At 72.5% G+C, this 18914-nt stretch overlaps 3 protein-coding genes across 4 annotated transcripts in view; 1 reads left to right on the plus strand and 2 right to left on the minus strand.

The window, feature by feature from the left end:
* Nucleotides 1–25, plus strand: part of RBMS2 (RNA binding motif single stranded interacting protein 2) — a gene marked incomplete at its 3' end in the record, with an annotated part of 3214 nt that extends 3189 nt beyond the window's left edge. The window contains 1 exon segment of the mRNA XM_083814358.1: nt 3–25. Coding sequence (XP_083670484.1) covers nt 3–25 — 23 coding nt within the window.
* Nucleotides 26–704: 679 nt separating this feature from the next.
* BAZ2A (bromodomain adjacent to zinc finger domain 2A) lies at nt 705–14247 on the minus strand. Of its 2 annotated transcripts, none has more exons than XM_083814451.1 (29): nt 14106–14247; nt 11309–11446; nt 10121–10702; nt 9424–9609; nt 8609–8812; nt 8046–8273; nt 7905–7965; nt 7700–7808; nt 7416–7517; nt 7090–7300; nt 6914–6975; nt 6677–6742; nt 6402–6614; nt 6035–6289; nt 5540–5754; nt 5379–5453; nt 5028–5190; nt 4864–4923; nt 4633–4768; nt 3933–4528; nt 3585–3810; nt 3271–3426; nt 3031–3194; nt 2671–2954; nt 2453–2585; nt 2217–2363; nt 1904–2130; nt 1675–1818; nt 705–1575 (listed from the first exon to the last, which is right to left on the minus strand). In XM_083814451.1, the coding sequence occupies exons 2-29, from the start codon at nt 11442–11444 to the stop codon at nt 1407–1409; spliced, it is 5310 nt and encodes a 1769-aa protein (XP_083670577.1). In that variant the 5' UTR covers nt 11445–11446; nt 14106–14247; the 3' UTR covers nt 705–1406. The 2 variants fall into 2 exon arrangements, with proteins under 2 accessions (XP_083670577.1, XP_083670578.1); XM_083814452.1 differs by having other exon boundaries at nt 706–1575; nt 6402–6593.
* A 1089-nt stretch (nt 14248–15336) lies between these two features.
* ATP5F1B (ATP synthase F1 subunit beta) lies at nt 15337–18617 on the minus strand. Its single transcript, XM_083814470.1, has 10 exons — nt 18393–18617; nt 18029–18211; nt 17499–17673; nt 17121–17242; nt 16700–16884; nt 16459–16617; nt 16246–16368; nt 15953–16165; nt 15645–15846; nt 15337–15543 (listed from the first exon to the last, which is right to left on the minus strand). Exons 1-10 carry the CDS (start codon nt 18529–18531, stop codon nt 15446–15448), a joined length of 1599 nt encoding a protein of 532 aa, XP_083670596.1. The 5' UTR covers nt 18532–18617; the 3' UTR covers nt 15337–15445.
* Between the last annotated feature and the right edge of the window lie 297 nt (nt 18618–18914).

Here is an 18914-nt window from a genome sequence, read left to right on the forward strand (position 1 = left end):
AGTTTGTTACAGCGCGGTTCTTTAGATAAAATATAAATATTTACGCGTAATATAAAGTCGGTTCAAAGAGACTTCAACTCCACCTCGTATTTCAAAGCAAAAAAAAATAAAAAATAAAATAAAAAGTTTCTGAGGTCATCCGATAGAAAAAAGGCTACTTTGAGAGACGCGGGGGGGTGGGGGGGGCGGCGGGGGCGCGGCCGGGGCCCCCACCCTCTGCCCAGGTAGGTGAGTTGTTTTCAGTGCTCTGTGGGGCCGGGGGGGGGGGACACGCCGGGGCCCCCCCCCAGCCCCGCCGAACCCCAGAGCGAGTACCCGTAATATCCTGGCCGGCGGGGCTGGGGGGGCGGGGGGGGGGGGCCCCCACCGTGGCCGCGGGACCCCGGCCCCCCCCCCTCTGTTCCCCCCCCCCTCCTCATTCTTGGGGGGGGGGGCAGCAAACGCCCGCCTGAGGCTTCAAGTCCCTGCTTTGGGGGGGGGGGGCAGGCCCCCTCCCCGCCCGGAGCTGCGGTAGCGTCCCTGAGGGGGTCCCGATAGGGGTGGGGGGGTCCGGGGGGGGCCTCACGTAGGGGTTAGGGGGTGAGGGCTGGGGTCTTCCTGAGAAGTGGAGGCAGGGAAGGGGCTGCGGGGCCCCCCCCCACCCCCCCCGGTTTGGTCCCTGGAGCCAGGTGGGGGGGGGGGGGGGGGGGGCAGCGCCCACCCCGGCGCAGCGGGCAGGGGTCCTACAGCAGAAGGGGCGCACCGGGGCGGGGGGGATGGGGGGGAAGGGGGGTCCCTCCCGTAAAGTGTCTGCGCGGGGGGGGGGGGGGGTCCTGGCCGGGCCGGCGAGCTGGGGGGGGGGCCGCGGGGGGGGGGGCTAAGTCCACTTTACTGGCCGTTAATGCATGTAGACGCTGCACAGGAGCGCTCGGACACATTCACTACGAACTATTGCTATTATTAAATATTCCCCGCGGGGATTATTCGCTTTCCTCGTTTTTTGTTTTTTTTTTTTTTGTGTGTTTTTTTGTGTTTTTTTTTTTTTAGGGTGGGGGAGCGGGGGAAGGATACGGGGATGGGGGGGGGGGGTTAGGTGGGGCTGCTTCTGTTTTTAAATCAGAAAATAAAATTTAAAAGAAAGAAAGAAAAAAAAACCACCTCTTTTTTTTTTTCTTTTTGGCTTACACAGTCTGTGAGTTTGTGGTGCTGGGGGGGGGGGCAGGGAGGGATTTTGGTGGTGGGGGGGGGGGGTCCAGGCTGCGGGAGATGCCCCCCCCACCCCCCCTTCCCCAGGGCAGGGCCCTGGGCACCGACCCCCCGCCCCCCGTGGGGTTCAGCAGGCAGCGAGATCGGCTCCCGGGAGGCAGCTCTGGGGCCGGGGGGGGGTTCCCCGGGCCGGGGGGGGGTCCCTGGGCCGGGGGGGTCGCTCACGGCCGGGCCGCGTGCTTTCCCTGATAAAATTCCTCCCACCGGCTCTCGAAGAACTTGCGCATGACGTGCCCGGCCTTGCCCACGTCCGAGTCGTCCTCGTTGAAGGTCTGGCAGTTGTCGAACACCAGCATGGCGTCGGCCGCAAACTCCTCCGAGCTCGAGTACCTGCGGGCGCACGGAGGTCAGGGCCCGGGGAGGGGGGGCTGAGGGGGTCCCGGGGGGGGCTGAGGGGGACGTGGGCCGGGGGGGCCACCCCGCGCTCACCCGCCCCGCAGCAGCCGCGTGCGCATGGTGGCGAAGTCCATGGGGTTCTTGATGATCTTGCGGTAGCCGGGCACCAGGCGCGGGTTGACCGGCTCCAGGAAGGGCCAGGCGTCCTCGTGCGACTCCATCTCCATCAGGATGATCCTGGCGACGGAAGGAGGCGGTGGGGAGGTGGCCGGGGGCCCCGTACCCCCTCCCTCCGCCCCCGCCGTCCCCCCTGAGCACTCACTCGCAGAAGGTCAGGTCGCTGGGCTGGCTCCGCAGCGTGGCGCCGCGCCGCTTGGCCGGGGACAGCCCCTCGGCAGCGTGGCGGGGCAGCGGCTGCCCCTCGCGGCGGCGCGAGGCCGCCCGGCGCCGGGGGCTCTCCTCCTCCTCCGCCGAGCACCCCCCCAGGAGGCGTCCCCGCTTCCGCTTCTTGCCTCGCCGGGGCGAGCTGGGGTCCCGGTACGCCTCCGCCTGTGAGGGGACCGGGAGGGGGTCACCGGCGGAGCAGAGCTGGGGGGGTGGGCGCTGCGTGAGCCGGGGGGGTCCCCGCCACCCACCTGGGAGACGCAGACGGAGCAGAACCAGTCGCCCTCGGGCACCTCCGTCATCTTGGGCCGGTGGCAGTAGAGGTGGCAGCCGCGGTCGCAGCCGTCACACAGCAGCAGGTGCTCGTCGTCGTCCCCGCGCCGGCACACCAGGCAGGTCTGCAGGGGCCGGCGGGGGCGTCAGGGGTGCCACGGGGCGGGGGGCCCCCCAGCTCCCCCCCCCACCCCAGCAGGACGCGGGCTCTCACCACTTTGTTGACCGACTTCTCCCAGGCGATGGATTTCTCCAGCTGGTAGATGCAGAGCGAGACCTGGGCCGCGCTGCGGCACCGCTCCAGCGTCTGCCGCCACGTCCGCACCCGGGGCGTGATCTCGTAGGCGCTGCGGGAGGAGGAGGGACGCGGGGCTCAGCCGAGGCGCGGGGGTCCCGCCGCCAGCCCCCACCCCCCACGGACGGGGGGCTCACATCTCGGTGGTGCCCAGGCTCAGCTCCTCGGGGCCGCTCAGCACAGCTTTCTCCACCACCACCTCGTGCAGGGGCCACAGCGGCTCCTTCAGGTAGCGCCGCTCCACGTTCTGCTCCAGCGCCGCCAGCCGCAGGACCGCCAGGTCCAGGGGGTTGGTGCGCTCGCGGCACAGCGGCAGCCCGTCCCGCCGGCTCCGGACCGTGATGTCCTCCAGGGGCTCCACCTTGTGCTCGCAGTACCGCAGGTCGTCCCGCGTGGAGTCGGGGCTGGGGCACGTCCAGCCCTGCGGGAGAGAGGGGTCTCAGGGAGGGCGCCCGGCCCGAGGCCACCGCGCAGGCAGCCCCCGGCCCAGCGCCTACCCGGATCTGCAGGTCGGCCATCAGCACGCGCTGCTCCAGCTCCTCCACCCACTGCAGGATGGAGAGGTCGGTCTCGTAGGCCTTCTCCATCACCGACCACCGAGCCAGGGCTTCCTGAGACATGGCGGCGCCGGCCGCCTCGGGGCGCAGGTGGAAGATGGGGTCTGGGGACAGAGGGGGGGGTTGGCGGGGGGGACGCGGAGCCAGCCTCACGCCCTGTCCCAAGCAGGCAGCTCTTACCCGTGGTGGCGCGCAGGCAGACCTCCCGCAGGTACTCCTTGTGCTTGGTGAGGTGCTTGTGGAGCGCCTTCTCCCGGATGCCCCGCGGGTGCAGAGCGCGAGCCACCGCCTCCAGCTCCTCGGGGTCCTGCAGCCACCACCAGCCGCTCTGCATCTCTGCAAGGCAGCACCACGCAGCTCAGCCCTGAGGCGCCGGCATCCCCTGCCCCACGGCCTCGCGTGGCAGAGCCGGCCCCAAAACCCGACGGGTTTCCCCGGGGAGAAGCAAGGCCACAGCTCGGCCTGGCAGCCGGGATCTCGTGCGGGGCTCTCACCAGGGGGAACGGGCTGCTCCGTCAGCTGGGTCAAGTACTTCTGCTCGATCTGCTTGAAGAACTTGGTCGGAGGCCGCCCTCGGCGCTTGGGCTGCCCCGGCACGTCCTGGAGCTTCTCCAGGCTGCTCCGGCTCCTGGGGCAGGCGCCGTGGGCCTTGGCGTCAGCGTGGACCGGGGTGGAAGCAAGCAGGGGAGACGTGGGGTCATCAGCGGGGAGCCCGTTCAGCTGGAGGGGACAGAGCCCGTTGGAAAAACGACAGCCCCGCACCTGCTCCTTGCCCCCCTACCCCAGCACCCCTCGGACCCCTCCCCGTGCCCCGGCCATTGCGGTCGGCCCCGGGCACCCACCTGCCTGGCCGAAGCCTTGGGCTGCTCGCCCCGGGGCTGGCCACAGGGCTGCGAGCTGGCGCGTGGGGAGGGCTCGGCTGAGGAGGTAGCGAGGGGGGGTCGGTCGTCGCAGGGTGTCCGGGGCAGCAGGTTGAACCAGGGCCCCCGCTTTTCCACGGCCCCTGTGGCGCTCTCCTCCTCCGCCGTGGGGTCCGCCGGGGTCTCGAGCGGCTGGAGCCCCCCTTCCCCCTTGCCGGGGCTGCTGTCCGGGGTGAGGACCGAGTCCTTGAGTAAGGATGACTGCGTTTGGCTCAGCCAGGAGAGGAAGGCGGACTGGCTGAGGTCGTGCTGGCTCTGCCCCAGGCTCATCGGCTCTTCCAGGACCCCGTTGATGGGGGGGGATTTGGGCCTGCAGGGTGGGGGCGGCTCCTCCTTGCTCTTCCGCGGCTCCTCCTTGGTCTTCCGCGGCCGCCCCCGGGCACGCGAGGCCGCGCAGTTCACCCGGCTGGGCACGGGCACGGGGACGGGCACCTCCACGTCCAAGGGCTCCTCCTTCACCGGCGCCACGTGGGAGGACGGCTTCTCCTCGGGGTGCTCCTCGGGAGCCGGATCGGCTGCTATGAGGACAGCGGGAGGTGAAGGGTGGGGTCTGCAGCGGTGAGGGGGGTCAGCAGCCGAGAGGGGGTCTGCAGCGCGGCCCCGGAGCCCAGTCCCAGCTCACCTTCGGCACCCTCCACAAAGATCCCGCCCAGGTGGGGCAGCACCCAGTACCGGCGCCGGTACCGGTCCTGGCCCAGCGAGGCCGCCCGCAGCGTCTGCGAGGAGTGGAGCAGCTTCTTGCGGAAGAACATCTGCCGCTGCAGGGAGAGCGCGGGCGGTGAGGGACCGCAGGGACTGGCACCGGGGGACCCGCGGCACCGGCCGAGCCGCGGCCCCTCCGCCACCCGCACACCTTGGCCAGCTTCTCGATCTGCCGCTCGAGCTCGGGGACGCTGGAGGCGGACGTGTCGGCCTGGGGGAGGCAAGGGACCCGTCAGGGAGGCATCGGCAGGACCGGGAAGAGATCCCCGAAGGCTGCCCCAAACCGCTCCCCGTCCCCGGTGGCCACATCCTCACCTCCTCGTCCCGGCGGGATTTGCGTCCTCGGCTCTCCTCCTCCTCCTCCAGCTCCAGGCTGGGCTCCTCCGTCAGGCGGGAGCTGCGCCTGCGCCGCCCGTCATCCAGGCCCGTGATCTCCGACTCGGGGCGCCCCGTCTTCTTGGCCAGGGCCACCTTCAACCTGCCGAGACGCGGCGCAGCCTCCAGCACCCGCCTGCTCTCTGCCTCGCTCCCCGGCAAGCTGAGGCGTGCAGGCACCCGGCGGCACTGCAAGAACGCCCCAAGCCTGCTCGAGCCCCAGGGGCGCGGAAGGGAAGGTTTTGGAGACCGCGGGCAGGAGGCAGGCACGTCCCGCAGCGCAGCGCCCACCTGCGCAGCCGGCCCTCGATGATCCACTTGCTCTTCCTGTAGTTGGCCATGCTCTCCAGGGTCTTGTCGATCTCGCTGCAAGGAGACGAGGGGCTCAGCTCCACGCAGCTCCGCGAGGAGGGCAGGAGCAGAGCCCACGTTCGCCCCAAGCCCGCGCTCACTTGATGATGAGGGTGCTGCTGTTGAGCTCGTTCACCAGGAAGGCCAGGATGGCGGCCTTCTTGTCGGGGGGCAGCGCCTGGAAGGGCTTCGTGCGCAGCCCCTCGCACAGCTCGTCCTCCGCCCCGTACGCCGTGAGGAAGCAGCGCAGCACCTCGGAGACGGTGTCACGGTTCAGGCTGATCTCTGACACCTTCTCCCCCAGGATCTTCAGGGACTGGGGAGCAAGAAGGGGTGTTAGAGAGCATGCGGGGGTCAGCAGGAAGGGAAAAAAACGGGGACACCAGCAGCTGAGCTGGGAAAACCCAAGCCTGAGAGGGGGCGAGCCCAGGGGTGACCCCGGATGAGGCTGGGAACTGGAGGGGCACAGGGAGAGGCAGGGGAGGCTGCGACAAGGACAGCAGCTCCTGGAGCGCAGCGCGGGAGCCTTGTGGGCACCAACAGCCCTGCTGCCCGCGTGTGACAGCGGACACGGGGACGGGGACGCAACCACTCACCTGGCAGTAGGGGGGCAGCCCGGGGTCGTAGAGCGCGGCCTGCAGCAGCCGCACCAGCAGGTCCTGCACCTCGCCCGCGCTGTCACCCAGCCCCAGCAGCCCCTCCTGCAGCGTGCACAGGCTGGGCACGTCCTTGGCCGGGTCGAAGCCCAGGACCTTGCCATAGCTCTGGAGGAACTCCACGACGGTCAGGCAGTTGGAGAAGGCGCAGCTGGGCAAGACGAGGCCCGGGATGCGGGAGAAGGCCGGCAGCGGCTGCAGGGCAGGAGAGGAGGCAATCAGGGCACGCGAGGCACCAGCCGGGCTATCTGCCCGTGGGCTCGGCCTGGCCGGCTCCCCCCACGTCTCGCTGCAAGGCCTGGCCCACCTGGTGGTCCCCCAGGCACATGTCCTCCGTCGGCTTCTTCATCTCCTCCAGGATGAGCTGCTGCCGCCGCCGCTCCTCCAGGCGCCGCTGCGCCAACAGGCCCTTGTCCACCTTGCGAGCCCCTTTGCCCTTCTTCTCCTTGGGCCGCACTTTTTCCTTGGCCTTCTCCGGCTTGCCCTTCTTCTCCTTGGCCTGAGAACAAAGCCCCGGGATCTGTGGGGATGGGGGCTCCACCTCCGCCCCCTCCAGGGCCCCCACAGCCACCGCGGACTCACCTTGGACTTCTTCTTGGCTTCCTTCGCTTTGGGAGCTTTCGCTTCCTGCTTCTGCTTGTTCTTGGCCTGGGAGGGACAAGCCCCAGCTCAGAGAGACGGCAGCTGACGGGGGGGCACAGCAGCAGCCCCCTGCCCCAGCCACTGGGCACAGCTGGGGCCCGCGGAGCTGCAGGACGTGGAGGAAGCCCGGAGCTGCCCCCAGCCCTCGCCCTGCCTTCCCCCCGCAGCCACTCGTACCTTCCGCCTCATTTTCTTCTTGATCTTGCTCATTTTCAGCTTGTCCTCATCGCTGAGCACCTCTGCGAGGGCAGAGAGGGAGGCTGGCACCAGGGAGCGGGCGCCAGGGCTGCAGCCCCCATGCAGGGTGGGCTGCGAGGGGCAGCACCTGAGCTGGAGGGGCCGGGGAGGGGTACCTTGGGCTTCCAGCCTCTTCAGCAGCCGAGCGTCTGTCTTGCTCAGCAGGTCGACCATCTTGACCTTGGGGGGCCGGCCCCGGCCGCGCTTCACGGCGGGCGTCTCCTTGGTCTTGGCCTTCTCCGCGTTGCGGGGACGCCCGCGCTTGCCCGTGATGGCCTGGATGCGGGACGGGATCTCCTCGGGGCTCAGCTTCACCCACTGCAGGCCCTGCGGGACAAAAGGCGGTCACCCCAGGAGAGGACGCCCCCACGGCCCCACTGCCAGTGCCGCGTCCCTTGGAGCAGCCTGGAGTCCCACGGCACGGCCCGGGCGCCAGGCCCACCTCCGGCGTGTCCCGCTCCTCGTAGAAGTCTCCAACCGGCATGCGGGGGCTGAAGCTGAAGTGCTCGCGGCGGACGTCCTGCACCACGTTCCTGTTCAGGTACTGGGGGCAGGAGGAAGAAGAGGAGGATGAAGGCTGTGAGGGTGCGTGAGGGGGGGGGCGCTCAGCGCTCCCGGCCCCCTGGCAAACAGCATCTGCCCTCTGCAGCGGGGGACTCCGGCAGAGCCGAGGGCCGATCGGGGGCTGGCCCTGCGGCAACGCTGCCCTCTCCTCGCTCGCCGTACCTTGATCACCTCCGGGAACTGCTTCATCCTCTTCCCGCAGGGCCCGTAGTACCAGGTCTCGCCCTGCCAGCGGTGGTTCCCCTTCTTGATCCGCACCTCCCTCCTCCACCTGGGCACAGGAGCGCCTCAGCCGGGGCCCGGCACGGCCTCGGCCACGCGGGGCCCTGCGGCCGTGGGACGGAGGGACGGGGACGGGGCCACGTACCCGTGCTGCAGCGGGAAGCGCACCTCCTCCGGGGTGGCGATGCGCCTGCGGGGGGCATCCCCTGCGGGACAGAGGGGACCTGAGCTCGGCGAGCGCTGGCGGCGCGCTGGGCGCCCAGCCAAGGGGGGGCTCCGTCCTCACCTCCCGCCGACACGCTGAGCGGGGCGGCCTCCTCGCTCTCGCCTTCTGGCGCAGCTGAAGCCTCCGTGCAGCTATCAGCAGCCTCCTCCTCCTCTTCCTCCTCCTCCTCCTCCTCCTCCTCCGCGGAGGGGGATGCGGACTCTGGCTCCAGGGGAGCGTCGTCGAGCTCCAGGGACCCCGACTCCTCCGGCCCCGCGTGGCTGCTGCTGTTCAGGTCTAGGCTGCTGTCTGCAGAGCCAAGGTCAGGGACGTCACCGCGAGCTCTGCTCCCTTCCTGCTCCGCCCATGGCAGCGGACAGCCCCCACCCGCCGAGCACGAGGACAGGGCTGTGCGTCCCCCTCCCCGCGGGCAGCCCCGGCAGCGTTGGACCCCGCACCGGCTCCCCCCAGCACGCTCCGAGCTGGGGCTCCTTGGGCTCAGCGCCGGGAGCTGCGGGGTCCCCACGCACCCACTGCCACCAGCCAGGGCCCGCGGCCCTGCACAAAGAGGCACCGCACGGCGGCTGGGTGGCCGTGCTCCCCCCGCGGCGGCAGCCGGGGGGCCCATGGGGCCGTCCACGTACCGTGCAGGGCAGGCGGCGAGTCGGGGCTGGTGAGCAGCGGGGGGGCTGGCCGGCTGGCCGCCAGCAGGCTGAAGGGGCCGGCGGCATGGAGGGGGGGGCTGGCAGAGCACCGCAGGCTGGGCACGTCGGGGGGCTCCTCCAGGGGGGACTTGTCGCTCACCAGCTGCGAGTCGTCCATCGCGTAGAGGTCCCCGGTGCCTGGGTCTGGGGGGGGGATCAGCACCAGGACCTCGGCGGGGCCGCGCGCAGGGGGCCCCCCCGTCTCCGAGCATGTTGGGGGCACGCAAACCCACATCTCCGCTCCCGGGGGGCGGCCAGACCCGCCGGGTGGAGAGGGCCTCGGGGACGATCAACCCCCCCCCCCGGAGCCGAAAAGGCACCGGCAGAAGAGGGGTTAAGGGATTTCGGCAGCCCCCAGCCACGCCCCCTCCTTTGGGAAGCGGAGCCCAAAATGGCCGTGGCGGCGGTGGCGGTGATGTTCACCAGCGCGGAAGTTCAGGCGCTGAGTAACAGCTTCGTCACGGAGCTGGGAAGGGAAGGAAGGGAGCGCGGAGGAGGGCTGGCGCGGGAGGGACGCGGGCGCGGGCCCGCCCCTCGCCTGCCCGGGGCTGGCGCTGCTGCAGGAGGCAGCGCCGAAGGCCTCGGCCTCCACCATCACCATCGGCCTCCGCCGTCGCCGTCGCCCGCGGGAGAGGGTCCTGCGCTGCCCGGAGGAGGGGGGGAGAGGAGCGGAGGCAGCCGCCCCGCACCGCCGGCCGGGAGCTGCCCGGCACGCGCCCGGCCTCTAGACCCCGGTGCCACGGCGGCCTCCTTACCTCTGGCCAGGGACTCGAAGGGCTCCAGGGGGTCTTCGCTCAGGATGTGCGCGTCCTCCAGCGGAGCGGTGATGGGCGACGCGTCCCCCAGGCAGCCGCTGCCCACGGCGGGGGCCAGGACCGAGTCCTCCTGGCTCAGCGGCACCACGGCGGGGGCAGAGCCATTGTAGCTGCAGAGCTTCAAGTCTAAAGGGAGCAAGAGTCCGAAAGCAAACCCTGGGGCAGGAGGCACTCGGGAACGGAGCCCGGGGCCCAGCCAGCCCTGCCCCGAAGGCGTCGTGCGGTGCGACTCGCTGCTCCTGCCCGACCCGCTGCTCCTGCCCTCATCCCCACGCCACGGCTGTTTGCTGCCCAGCCTCCTCCCGTCCTTCCCCGCTGCCTCCCGGGGCCGCGCTGCCACCAGTCCCCTCCCGGCGCCCGTCCCGGGGTCTCTGTGAGATGCCAGCCCCCAGGGAGTCCCGTGGCGGGCGGGCGGCTGCAGGACCCCGGCTGCTGCACGCCCCTGCAGGCGGACGGGAACGCTGCTCCGCCGGCGGTGACGCCACAGGCGACGCTCAGCCCAGCCTAACAAGATCCCAAAAGCTACTCCAAGCCGCGAGAGGCCAAACCCCGATGGGACTCGTGGTGGGGGGTGAGGCCGGCCCTCCCCAGGGAGCAGAACGCCCAACGCGGGTGGATCCCAAGCCAGGGCTCCTACCTGGCTGCGTGTCCTCCAGCTCCATGCTGCCCACCAGCCCGCCCCCGTTCTCTGCAATGGCCGGGGACATCTCCTTGGCGGCCTCGGCATCGTCCTCGCCGGCGCCCGGCTCCTCCGGCGGCAGCGGGAAGGGTGGCTCGCCAGAGCCCAGCATGGGGGACGGCTGCGAGGCCGCGTAGAAGCTGGCCGGCCCGTTTGGCATCAGCTCAAAGTTCTGGTCGTGGAAGGAGTCATACAGCTCCTGAGAGTCGAAGTTGAGCCCCATGGAGCCAGGGGTGCCGTTGCCCCAGAGCTCCTGCCCGGTGCCCCGCAGGTTGGCGCTGTGCCCTGGGGAGGCCGGCCGGGACCCCCCCGCCACGCCGTTGAGGGGGAACTGCGCGAGGCTGGGGAACGGAGCGGCGCTGGGGCTGCCGTCCTTGAGGCCGCCCGCGCCGGCCGGCTGGTACTGCGCGTAGTCCCAGAGGCAGTCGTAGGAGCGGAGGTGAGGCGTGCCCGAGGAATGCGTGCTGGAGGTGAAGGTCCCTGAAGTACTGGTGTGAGATACAGTAGAGAAGCCATTGACATTCATGCCCCCGTTCAGACCTGCGGAGGGCGAAGAGACAAATGCGTTAACGGCACGGCAGGGACTTCCCAACGTCCAGGCCAGACGAGAGGGCTTGGGGACGGCCGGATGAGGCCCCCCGCCCTCCCCCAGCACCACCGTCCCTGCACGGAGCAGGCTGCTCCCTCCCGGCGCGGAGGAACCGACCCCGCGGGGCTGCGAGCAGCAGGAGGCGGGGGATTAGCCGAGCGCCTGGCAGGGCTGTGCAGGGATCAGCCGGCTGGCCAAATCCACGCGCAGACCCCGTTCTGGCCTGGCCGTTCTTTTCTAGGCCAAAGCGACCGGGGGTGTGCAGAGACCCCTCCGGCCCCCAGCCCCTACGTGGCCGGAGAAAACCCCCAAGGCTCACCCCCGTCCCTGCTGCCCTGGGACTCCCCGGCACGGCGGGGACGCTGCGAAGGCTCCGCAGCCGAGGCCCCCTCCTCGCGCCAAGGGCACGAAACCACGAGGGGACGGTCGGGGCGGTGCTGCCCTGCCGAGGACACGCTCCCTGGTGAGCCAGCTCCCCCGTAACGAGGGCGGACGCCGCCACCGCAGCCTGGCGGGGCGGGGGGACGCGGGGTGCCCAGGTGTGCCGTGGCACTTACTTTTCCCTTGCGGGGGGAAGCTGAGTGCAGCCCCGTTGGTGTACAGGCTGTCCCCTGAGGAAGGCGTGGGTTTCAGTCCTGAGGCAGTAGGTACGGAGGAAAGGCCCGGGAAGTTGAAATGGTTGTTTGTGTCCATGTCTGGGAGGGGAGAAGAAGCGCGGGGTTACACGCTGCCCGGCCACCCAGCGGGGCAGGGTGGGGGCCCCCACCCACGTGGGAGGCTCTGCCCCACGCCCTGCGCTCGTGCCTGGGCACAGCCGCTCCCCAGAGCCGGCGGCGCCGTGCCCCGCAGGATGGGGCTGGGGCAGGGGGAGCCCCCGGCCGCCATCTGGCAGCGGCCAAAGCCCCCCCGTTGCCCCCTCACCAAGCCCGCGGTGCCGCCTCCGCGGCGAGCCGGCCCCAGGCCCGGCAGCACCGCGCGCGCCGAGCTGCCACCTGCGTGAGCGCAGCTCGTCACCGCGCTCCCGTGTCCCCAGGGAAGGCCGCCACCGAGAAGGCTCGCCTGCTCCCCGCGGGGGCTTCTTTCCGCACTGAGCTCGGCTCCGCGCCGAGCCCCCACCTCCCCTGGGCTCCCGACCCGGGGCAGGAGCACGGCGCGAGGCACCGGCCCCCCTCCCCAGGAGGGTCTGTGACCTTGTGGGGACGCGGCGCGGCCTGGCCTTCTCCCGGGAACCCGCAGAGACAGCCCTGCGGGGACGGCCAGGCCCCTCGGACCCTGCGTCCCCCCCTGCCCGCGGCACGGCCCAGCGATGCCGCAGGGGGCACGGCCACGCCACCCGGAGCCCGTCCCCTCCCGAAACGCGGCTCCGGGGACGTCCGCGCACCAGCTGCTCGAGGCAGGATCCGGGCTGGCCTCGTTTCACAGCCGGGAGCTGGGGGGCTCCGTGCCCCGCTGTCCCCAGCTCCTCGCCCTGAGCCAAGAAGGAGCCGTGCCGGCTCTGAGGGCCCAGCTGATGAGGTGGGGACCCCCGGGACCCCCCCCGGGGGCCACAGTCGCCCACCCCACGGAGGCCGAACCCGCGATCAGCCGAGGGCAGAGGCGGCGCCGGCTCCGCCATCCCCTCCGGAAGGGCCGTCGCTGCCACAAGCACGCGGCCCGGCAGCGCGGCCGTGTCGAAACCTGGACGGGGATTTCATCACGGCCCAGCCTGCGCCGCCCGGGGCTCCAGCGGGGACGGAGCCCCCCCCGGCCGCCGGGGACACCGGGCTGATTCATCCGCCCGAGAAACCCGTATGGGCGGTGACGCGGCTGCCGCACGCATGGCGCTCCCGGGTGTCCCGGGTGTCCCCCCCCCCCCTGCAGCGAGCCGGGACCAGATCCCGGCCCCACCACCCCCGGCTCGGCTCTGCCCCTGCCCGCGGGACCCTTCCCCCGGGGGAGCCCGGCCGGAGGCCGAGGAGAAGAAAGACAAAAAGCCTCCCCGGCACCTCCCAGCATCTGATGCGCCGGCCGGCTGGGAAAGGCGCTGCGGGGCCGCGAGAGGTCAGAGGAGGCGGCCGGAGGTGCCAGAACCGGACAGGTGGCTGCTGTGGGCTGGGGCGCGCGCCAGCGCCGGGAGGGGGCCGAGTGGAGGCAACGAGGGGGGAGCGGAGCCAGGAGGGCGGAATAAAAGCGGGGAAGATGGGGAACTGATGGCAGCGAGCGCCGGGGGGCCGAAGGGCAGGGAAGGGAGCGGGGCTGAGCGGCGACGCCGTCCCCAGGAGGGGAGCGGGGGTCCGGCAGCGCCTCGCACTGGGGACCAGCGGCGTGCCCGGCGCTGGCACGGCGACACCGGGGCCTGTCCCGACTGGAGCCGCCCTCGGCACCTCCGGGAGCGGTGCCAGCGCCCGGCCGCCCGCTGCCAGCCCTGGGTGCGGCGGGCAGAGGCCACCCGTCACGGCCCTGCCGCAAACTGGGCCAGGCCGTAACCGGAGCCGTGCGGGCAAGGAGGGCGAAGGCCTGGCCGCGGGGATGCGCCGGCACCGGGGGCAGCGCCAGGCCCGGGCTGGACGGAGGCGGGGGCCGTGCCCGGTCCCCCCCGGGGCTGGCGCAGCCGGTGCGGCGTGGCTGCGAGCAAACCGGGCTGGGGGCCGTGAGCCCACCGGGACCCGAAGCCCCCCGGACCGAGGGCTGCGAGCGGGCGGCGGTGCCGGCGGGGGCTCCCCGGGAGGGTCCTCGGTGGCCCCGGGCAGCCCCGGGAGGGGAACCGGGAGCCGAGCGCGGCCGGGCCGGGGAGGACGTTTCAAAAACAAGGCGACGCAACCCCCGGCTGCCATTTCCCGGCCGCTTCCTGCAGCGGGGGGGGGGGCGGGGGTGGAAAGGCCGGCACCGGGCGCTGAGCCGGGACCCCCGGCCCCGAGCTGCCCCCGCCGCGCCCCCCGGGGCGGCCCCGCTCCCACCCGCTGCCGGGGGGGCACCGGGCCGGGCTCCCCGCTGCGCTACGGGGAGGGGGGGGGGGGGGGGGGGACACCCGCACCGGGCACCGGGACCGGCCCCGGGCTCCCCGCTGAGCCCCGCACCGGGGGGACCCGCACCGGGCACCGGCACCTCGGGGGGGGGGGGGGGGGGGGAACGGGAAGGGGGGGACCGGGCCGGGAGACGGGGAGGCGGGGGGGGCTCACCGAGCACCGGCGGCCTCGGCAGAGCCGAGGTGGGGGCAGGGGCTCCCCGGGGCTCCCCGCGGGTTCCGGGCCGGGTCCCGTCTCCCTCTCCCCCCCCCCCCCCGCCGTTACCGGCCGTTACCGGCCGCCGCGGAACGCCCCCCCCCCCCCGCAGCCCCCTTCCCCCCCCCCCCCTCCATTCCCGTTCCCCCCGGACCTGGCAGGCGGCGGTGCGGGCCCGGCGGGCGCCCCGGGTCGGGCCCGGCTCACGCGGCGCGGGGCGGGGGGGGGGGGGGGAGGCGGCTCCGCATGGCGCGGGCCGGACCGGGCCGGGCCGCCCCGAGCCGAGCCGAGCGGAGCCGAGCGGCGCAGGGCAGGAAGCGCCGCGCGCCGCCGGGCGGTCCCGGCCCCGCCCCCTCCGCGCCCACGTCACCGCCGCCGCGGTGGCGTCACCGGGGAGCGGCGCCGCGCGTCACCGGGAGGGGGGGGGGGGGGGGGGGCGGGGCCCGCGCCCACGTGGGGGGGGGGGGGGGGATCCCCGCCCCCGGCGGGGGGAATCCCCCACGTGGGGCCGCCCCCGCTCCTCCTCCCCGCTCCCCCCCCCCCCCCCCCGCAGCCGGGCCCCGGCCCCCGGCACGGTCCCGGGGGGGCGCCCCCAGGCTCGGGATCCCCCCCCCCCCCCCCCGGGATCCCCCCTGACGTCACCCCGAGGGGGGTCCGGGGGGGCCCAGCACGTACCCGGTGCCGGTCCCACCCCCCCCCGGTGCCGGTGCCCGCGGCCCCTCGTGATGGCGGCGGCCGCCCCCGCCCCCCCCGGGACGCGCCGCCGTTTAAAGGGGCCGCAGCGCTTTGCTGCGGGGGGGGGGCGCTGCTGAGAGCACCTCCGGATACCGCCTGCGTGTGCCCCCCCCCCACCCCCCACTGCAGGGAACCCCCCCGGGATCCCCCCCCCCCAGCACCCAGCTGCACTCCCCGGTGTCTCCTTCCCCCCCCCGGCAGGGTGCGACCGCGGCGGAGGGGAGGGCCCCGGCGGCCCCCCCCCGGGACCCCGCAGACAAAGCCCCATCTGGCAGGGCCGGCCGGGAGCTCTTTGTGCTGCAGGAGCCCGGGGGGGGAGGAGGGGAGGGGGCGGCCCCCCCCTGCTGCACACAGCTGCCAACCTCCCCCACCCCCCCCCCACCCCAAAGCCCCACACGCCGGGGGGTCAGCCCCAGCTGCTGCGGGCCCCCCGGTACAGAAAGGCCCCGTGGGGTTGGGGGCAACGGATCCAGCCCCCACCCCCCCCGACACAGCTTGGCTCGGCCAGGCACCGTGGGGGGGGGGCACAAAGCCCCCACAGGGTGAGGGGGGGTGGGAAGGGCAGCCCGGTCCCGCTGCCCCCCCCCCCCGGGCAGGGGCTCCACAGGGCTCCTGCCCCCCCACCCCCTGGCACGCAGGGCCCCCGGGGGTGTTTTCACCAACATTTTATTGGAAATTTTAAATACTTTTTTTTGGGGGGGGTCTGGCCCCGCACGGAGCCAGGGAAGGGGGCGGGGGGGGGGGGGGGGGCGGCCCTGCTCACGCGTGCTCTTCGGCCAGCTTCTCCGCCTTGGCCACCGCCTCCTCGATGGGCCCCACCATGTAGAAGGCCTGCTCGGGGAGGTGGTCGTATTCACCTGGGGGGGGACACAGCCATCAGCGGGGAGGGGTGGGGGGGGAAGGGGCAGAGAGCCCAACTCCCCGCTCCCCCCGGAGCTTCCTGGGGGGGCCGCCTCACCTGCCAGGATCTGCTTGAAGCCCTTGATGGTCTCCTTCAGCGGCACCAGCTTGCCCATGTGGCCGGTGAAGACCTCGGCCACCTGGAAGGGCTGCGACAAGAAGCGCTGGATCTTGCGCGCCCGCGCCACCGTCAGCTTGTCCTCCTCCGACAGCTCGTCCATGCCCAGGATGGCGATGATGTCCTGCAGGGACTTATAGTCCTGGGGGGCGAGGCAAAGCCGGGGCGGGGGGGCGGTGAGCAGCCGGGGCAGCGCTTCCTGCCTCCCCCCAGCCCCCCCTCCGTGGCGGCCGCCCCGTCCCCCTCACCTGCAGGATCTTCTGCACGCCCCGGGCCACGTCGTAGTGCTCGGGCCCCACGATGTTGGGGTCCATGATGCGGGAGGTGGAGTCCAGCGGGTCCACGGCCGGGTAGATGCCCAGCTCGGCGATGGCGCGGGACAGCACGGTGGTGGCGTCCAGGTGGGCGAAGGTGGTGGCGGGGGCAGGGTCGGTCAAGTCATCGGCGGGCACGTAGATGGCCTGGGGGGGGAGCAGGGGGGGCGCTGGGACGGAGGCGGGGGGAGGCGACCCCCGCCCGGCGCGCCCGGCTCCAGCGCTACCTGCACCGAGGTGATGGAACCCTTGCGCGTGGTGGTGATCCGCTCCTGCATGGTGCCCATGTCGGTGGCCAGCGTGGGCTGGTAGCCCACGGCGGAGGGGATTCTCCCCAGCAGGGCTGACACCTGGGGGGGAAAAGAGGTGGTGAGAGGCCCGGCGGTGCCCGCCACGAGGGGCCCGGCACCCCCCCCGGCTGCCTGGGCTCCGGCACCGACCTCTGAGCCAGCCTGGGTGAAACGGAAGATGTTGTCGATGAAGAGCAGCACGTCCTGACCCTCCTGGTCCCTGAAGTATTCGGCCACCGTCAATCCGGTCAGCGCCACCCTGGCGCGGGCACCCGGGGGCTCGTTCATCTGCCCGTAGACCAGGGCGACCTGGGGGGTGGCGGAACCCAGCGTCAGCACGGCCGCCGCGCCGCTGGGACCCCCCCCCTCACCCCCCGCAGACCCCGCGCACCTTGGAAGTGGTGTCTTTCAGGTTGATGACCCCGGACTCGATCATCTCGTGGTACAAGTCGTTCCCCTCCCGGGTTCGCTCCCCGACACCGGCGAACACCGAGTAACCGCCGTGCGCTTTGGCCACGTTGTTGATCAGCTCCATGATCAGCACCGTCTTGCCGACGCCGGCACCTCCGAACAAACCTGGGGGGAAATGCTGTCCTCCTCAACCCAGAGCCCCTCCGGCCACCCCGGGGGTCTCCCTTCGCCCCTTTCCTCCTCAGATAATTAAGCGTTGCTTCAGCAAGCTCAGTAGAACGAAAGTCAAAGGGTTACTCATCAGCGAAGGAAGCTGCTGCACGGGGACCGCTCCCGAGCCCTGGGGTGGGCATGGGGCCCCCCCTCTCCGGGCGCCCCCCTTCCCACCGGGTGCCACGTACCGATCTTGCCGCCCTTGGCGTAGGGGGCCAGCAGGTCCACCACCTTGATTCCCGTCACCAGGATCTCCTGCTCAACGCTCATCTCCACGAACTCGGGGGCTTCGGCGTGGATAGCAGCAAACCTGCAGTGAGAGGGGGGAGCAGCTGAGCGGCCAAATCCAGCCCCTCTGCCACGGGGCCAGGAGACCGCAGGAGCGTGGTCCCTGCTCGCAGCCCAGAAACCCAAACGCAGCGGGGACGCGCAGAATCCAGCTGCGCGCAGCCTGGGCGTCTCCGAGCAGCTGAAGAAACTGCACGAGCCCGGCTGCTGCCAGGACCAGAGCCCCCTACCTCCAAACCCTGCGTGGCGCTCATCCCCCGGCCTGCAGCACCACTCACTGTTTCGTTGTGATGGGACCCCTCTCGTCGATGGGCTCCCCGATGACGTTCATGATCCTGCCCAAGGTCTCAGGGCCAACGGGGATCCGGATGGGCGCGCCGGAGTCCAGCACCTTCTGTCCCCTCACCAGGCCTTCCGTCCCGTCCATGGCAATTGTGCGCACGGTATTCTCCCCTGCCAAGGCCCAAGGACAGCGTTTTACCGCAGTGCCCTCGAGCTGACCCTGCAGGACAGCTGCCGCCACCTCCTCCCGTCCCTGCCAAGGGAACGGTCAGCTGGGGGAAGGACTGCAAGGAGCGGGGCCAAGGAACAAAATGAGGAAAAAAAACACAGAAAAAGAGCCCGGGCCAGACCCACCCCACAGCGGCGGCGGGCCGCAGCCCTGCAGCAGCCATTTTCGCCCTCCTCAGACTGCAACGTGTGGCTTCAGCGAGCTCAGAAGAACGAAAGTCACCGAAATTCATCGTCACGGGAGGGCCCCCCCCCCCCAAGCTGCGGCACCCCCCGGGGCAGGCGGGCAGCCACTCACCCAGGTGCTGCGCCACCTCCAGCACCAGCCGCGTCTCCCTGCCCTGCACCTCCAGGGCGTTGAGGATGGGCGGCAGCCCCTCGTCGAACTGCACGTCCACCACGGCGCCGATAACGGCCACGATGCGCCCGGTGCTGGCGCCGGCCTTGGCGGCGGGGGCCGGCTGGGCGGCATAGCGGCGGCCTGCGGGGAGAGGCGCGGGTCGGGGGGGGGAGCACCGGGACCAGGAGCCCCGCTCGGCGCAGCCCGGCCCGGTGCGGCCCCCCCGGGGCCCCCCGCACCCGCCCCGGTAACGGCCCCCGCGCCCCGCAGGCCGCAAGGTGACCCCGCGGCTGCTCCCCACTCGCGGCTGCTCCCCACTCACGGCTGCCGGTGGCGGCGGCCGGGCCGGCCCCGCGGCTGAGGAGCAGCGGCAGGAGGCCGGTGGCCGGCCCGGCCCCGCGGCTCAGCACCGGCCGGGCGGCGGCGGCGGCGGCGGCGCAGCGACCCGCGAGCCCCAACATGGCGGCGCCGACTGAGCCCCTTCGCCCTCCCGCACGGCGCAGGCCTCCGGAGGGCGGGGCGTCTGCCACGCGTCACCGCCCGCCGCGCGCGCTCATTGGGCAGAGGCACACCAGCTCCCGCCGTGCCCGCGCTCCCATTGGCCGGGCTCGCCGCCGCTCCCGCTCTCCGCTTCCTCGCCATTGGGCTGCGCGCCGACCCCTCTGGAAAGGCGCGGCGCTGATTGGGCGCTGCTAGCCGGCCGGAAGGGGCGGGCGCAGAGCGCACGTGCCCCGCCCGTGTCCTTGGGCGGGCGCGGTGACCGCGGCCTCGCGCCCCCAGCCCCCCCCCCCCCCCGGCGCCATCTTGGAGCGCCCCGTGAGGCAGGGAGGCAGGAGCCCAGGCG

Source organism: Anser anser (assembly GCF_964211835.1).
Source record: "Anser anser genome assembly, chromosome: 30".
Classification (NCBI taxonomy): domain Eukaryota; kingdom Metazoa; phylum Chordata; class Aves; order Anseriformes; family Anatidae; genus Anser; species Anser anser.

Bases quoted from the DNA above. Each gene is read 5' to 3' on its own strand.
- BAZ2A (XM_083814451.1), bottom strand. From the start codon at position 11,444: ATGGACACAAACAACCATTTCAACTTCCCGGGCCTTTCCTCCGTACCT. The intron at 7,301-7,415 runs GTGGGCCTGGCG...TTTGTCCCGCAG, and splicing joins AGGAGCGGGACACGCCGGAG to GGCCTGCAGTGGGTGAAGCT. The intron at 4,769-4,863 runs GTGTGCGGGTGG...CTCTCCCTGCAG, and splicing joins AGATCGAGAAGCTGGCCAAG to CGGCAGATGTTCTTCCGCAA.
- ATP5F1B (XM_083814470.1), bottom strand. From the start codon at position 18,531: ATGTTGGGGCTCGCGGGTCGCTGCGCCGCCGCCGCCGCCGCCGCCCGG. The intron at 18,212-18,392 runs GTGAGTGGGGAG...CTCTCCCCGCAG, and splicing joins GGCCGCCGCCACCGGCAGCC to GCCGCCGCTATGCCGCCCAG. The intron at 17,674-18,028 runs GTGAGTGGCTGC...GGGCCTTGGCAG, and splicing joins GGAGGTGGCGCAGCACCTGG to GGGAGAATACCGTGCGCACA.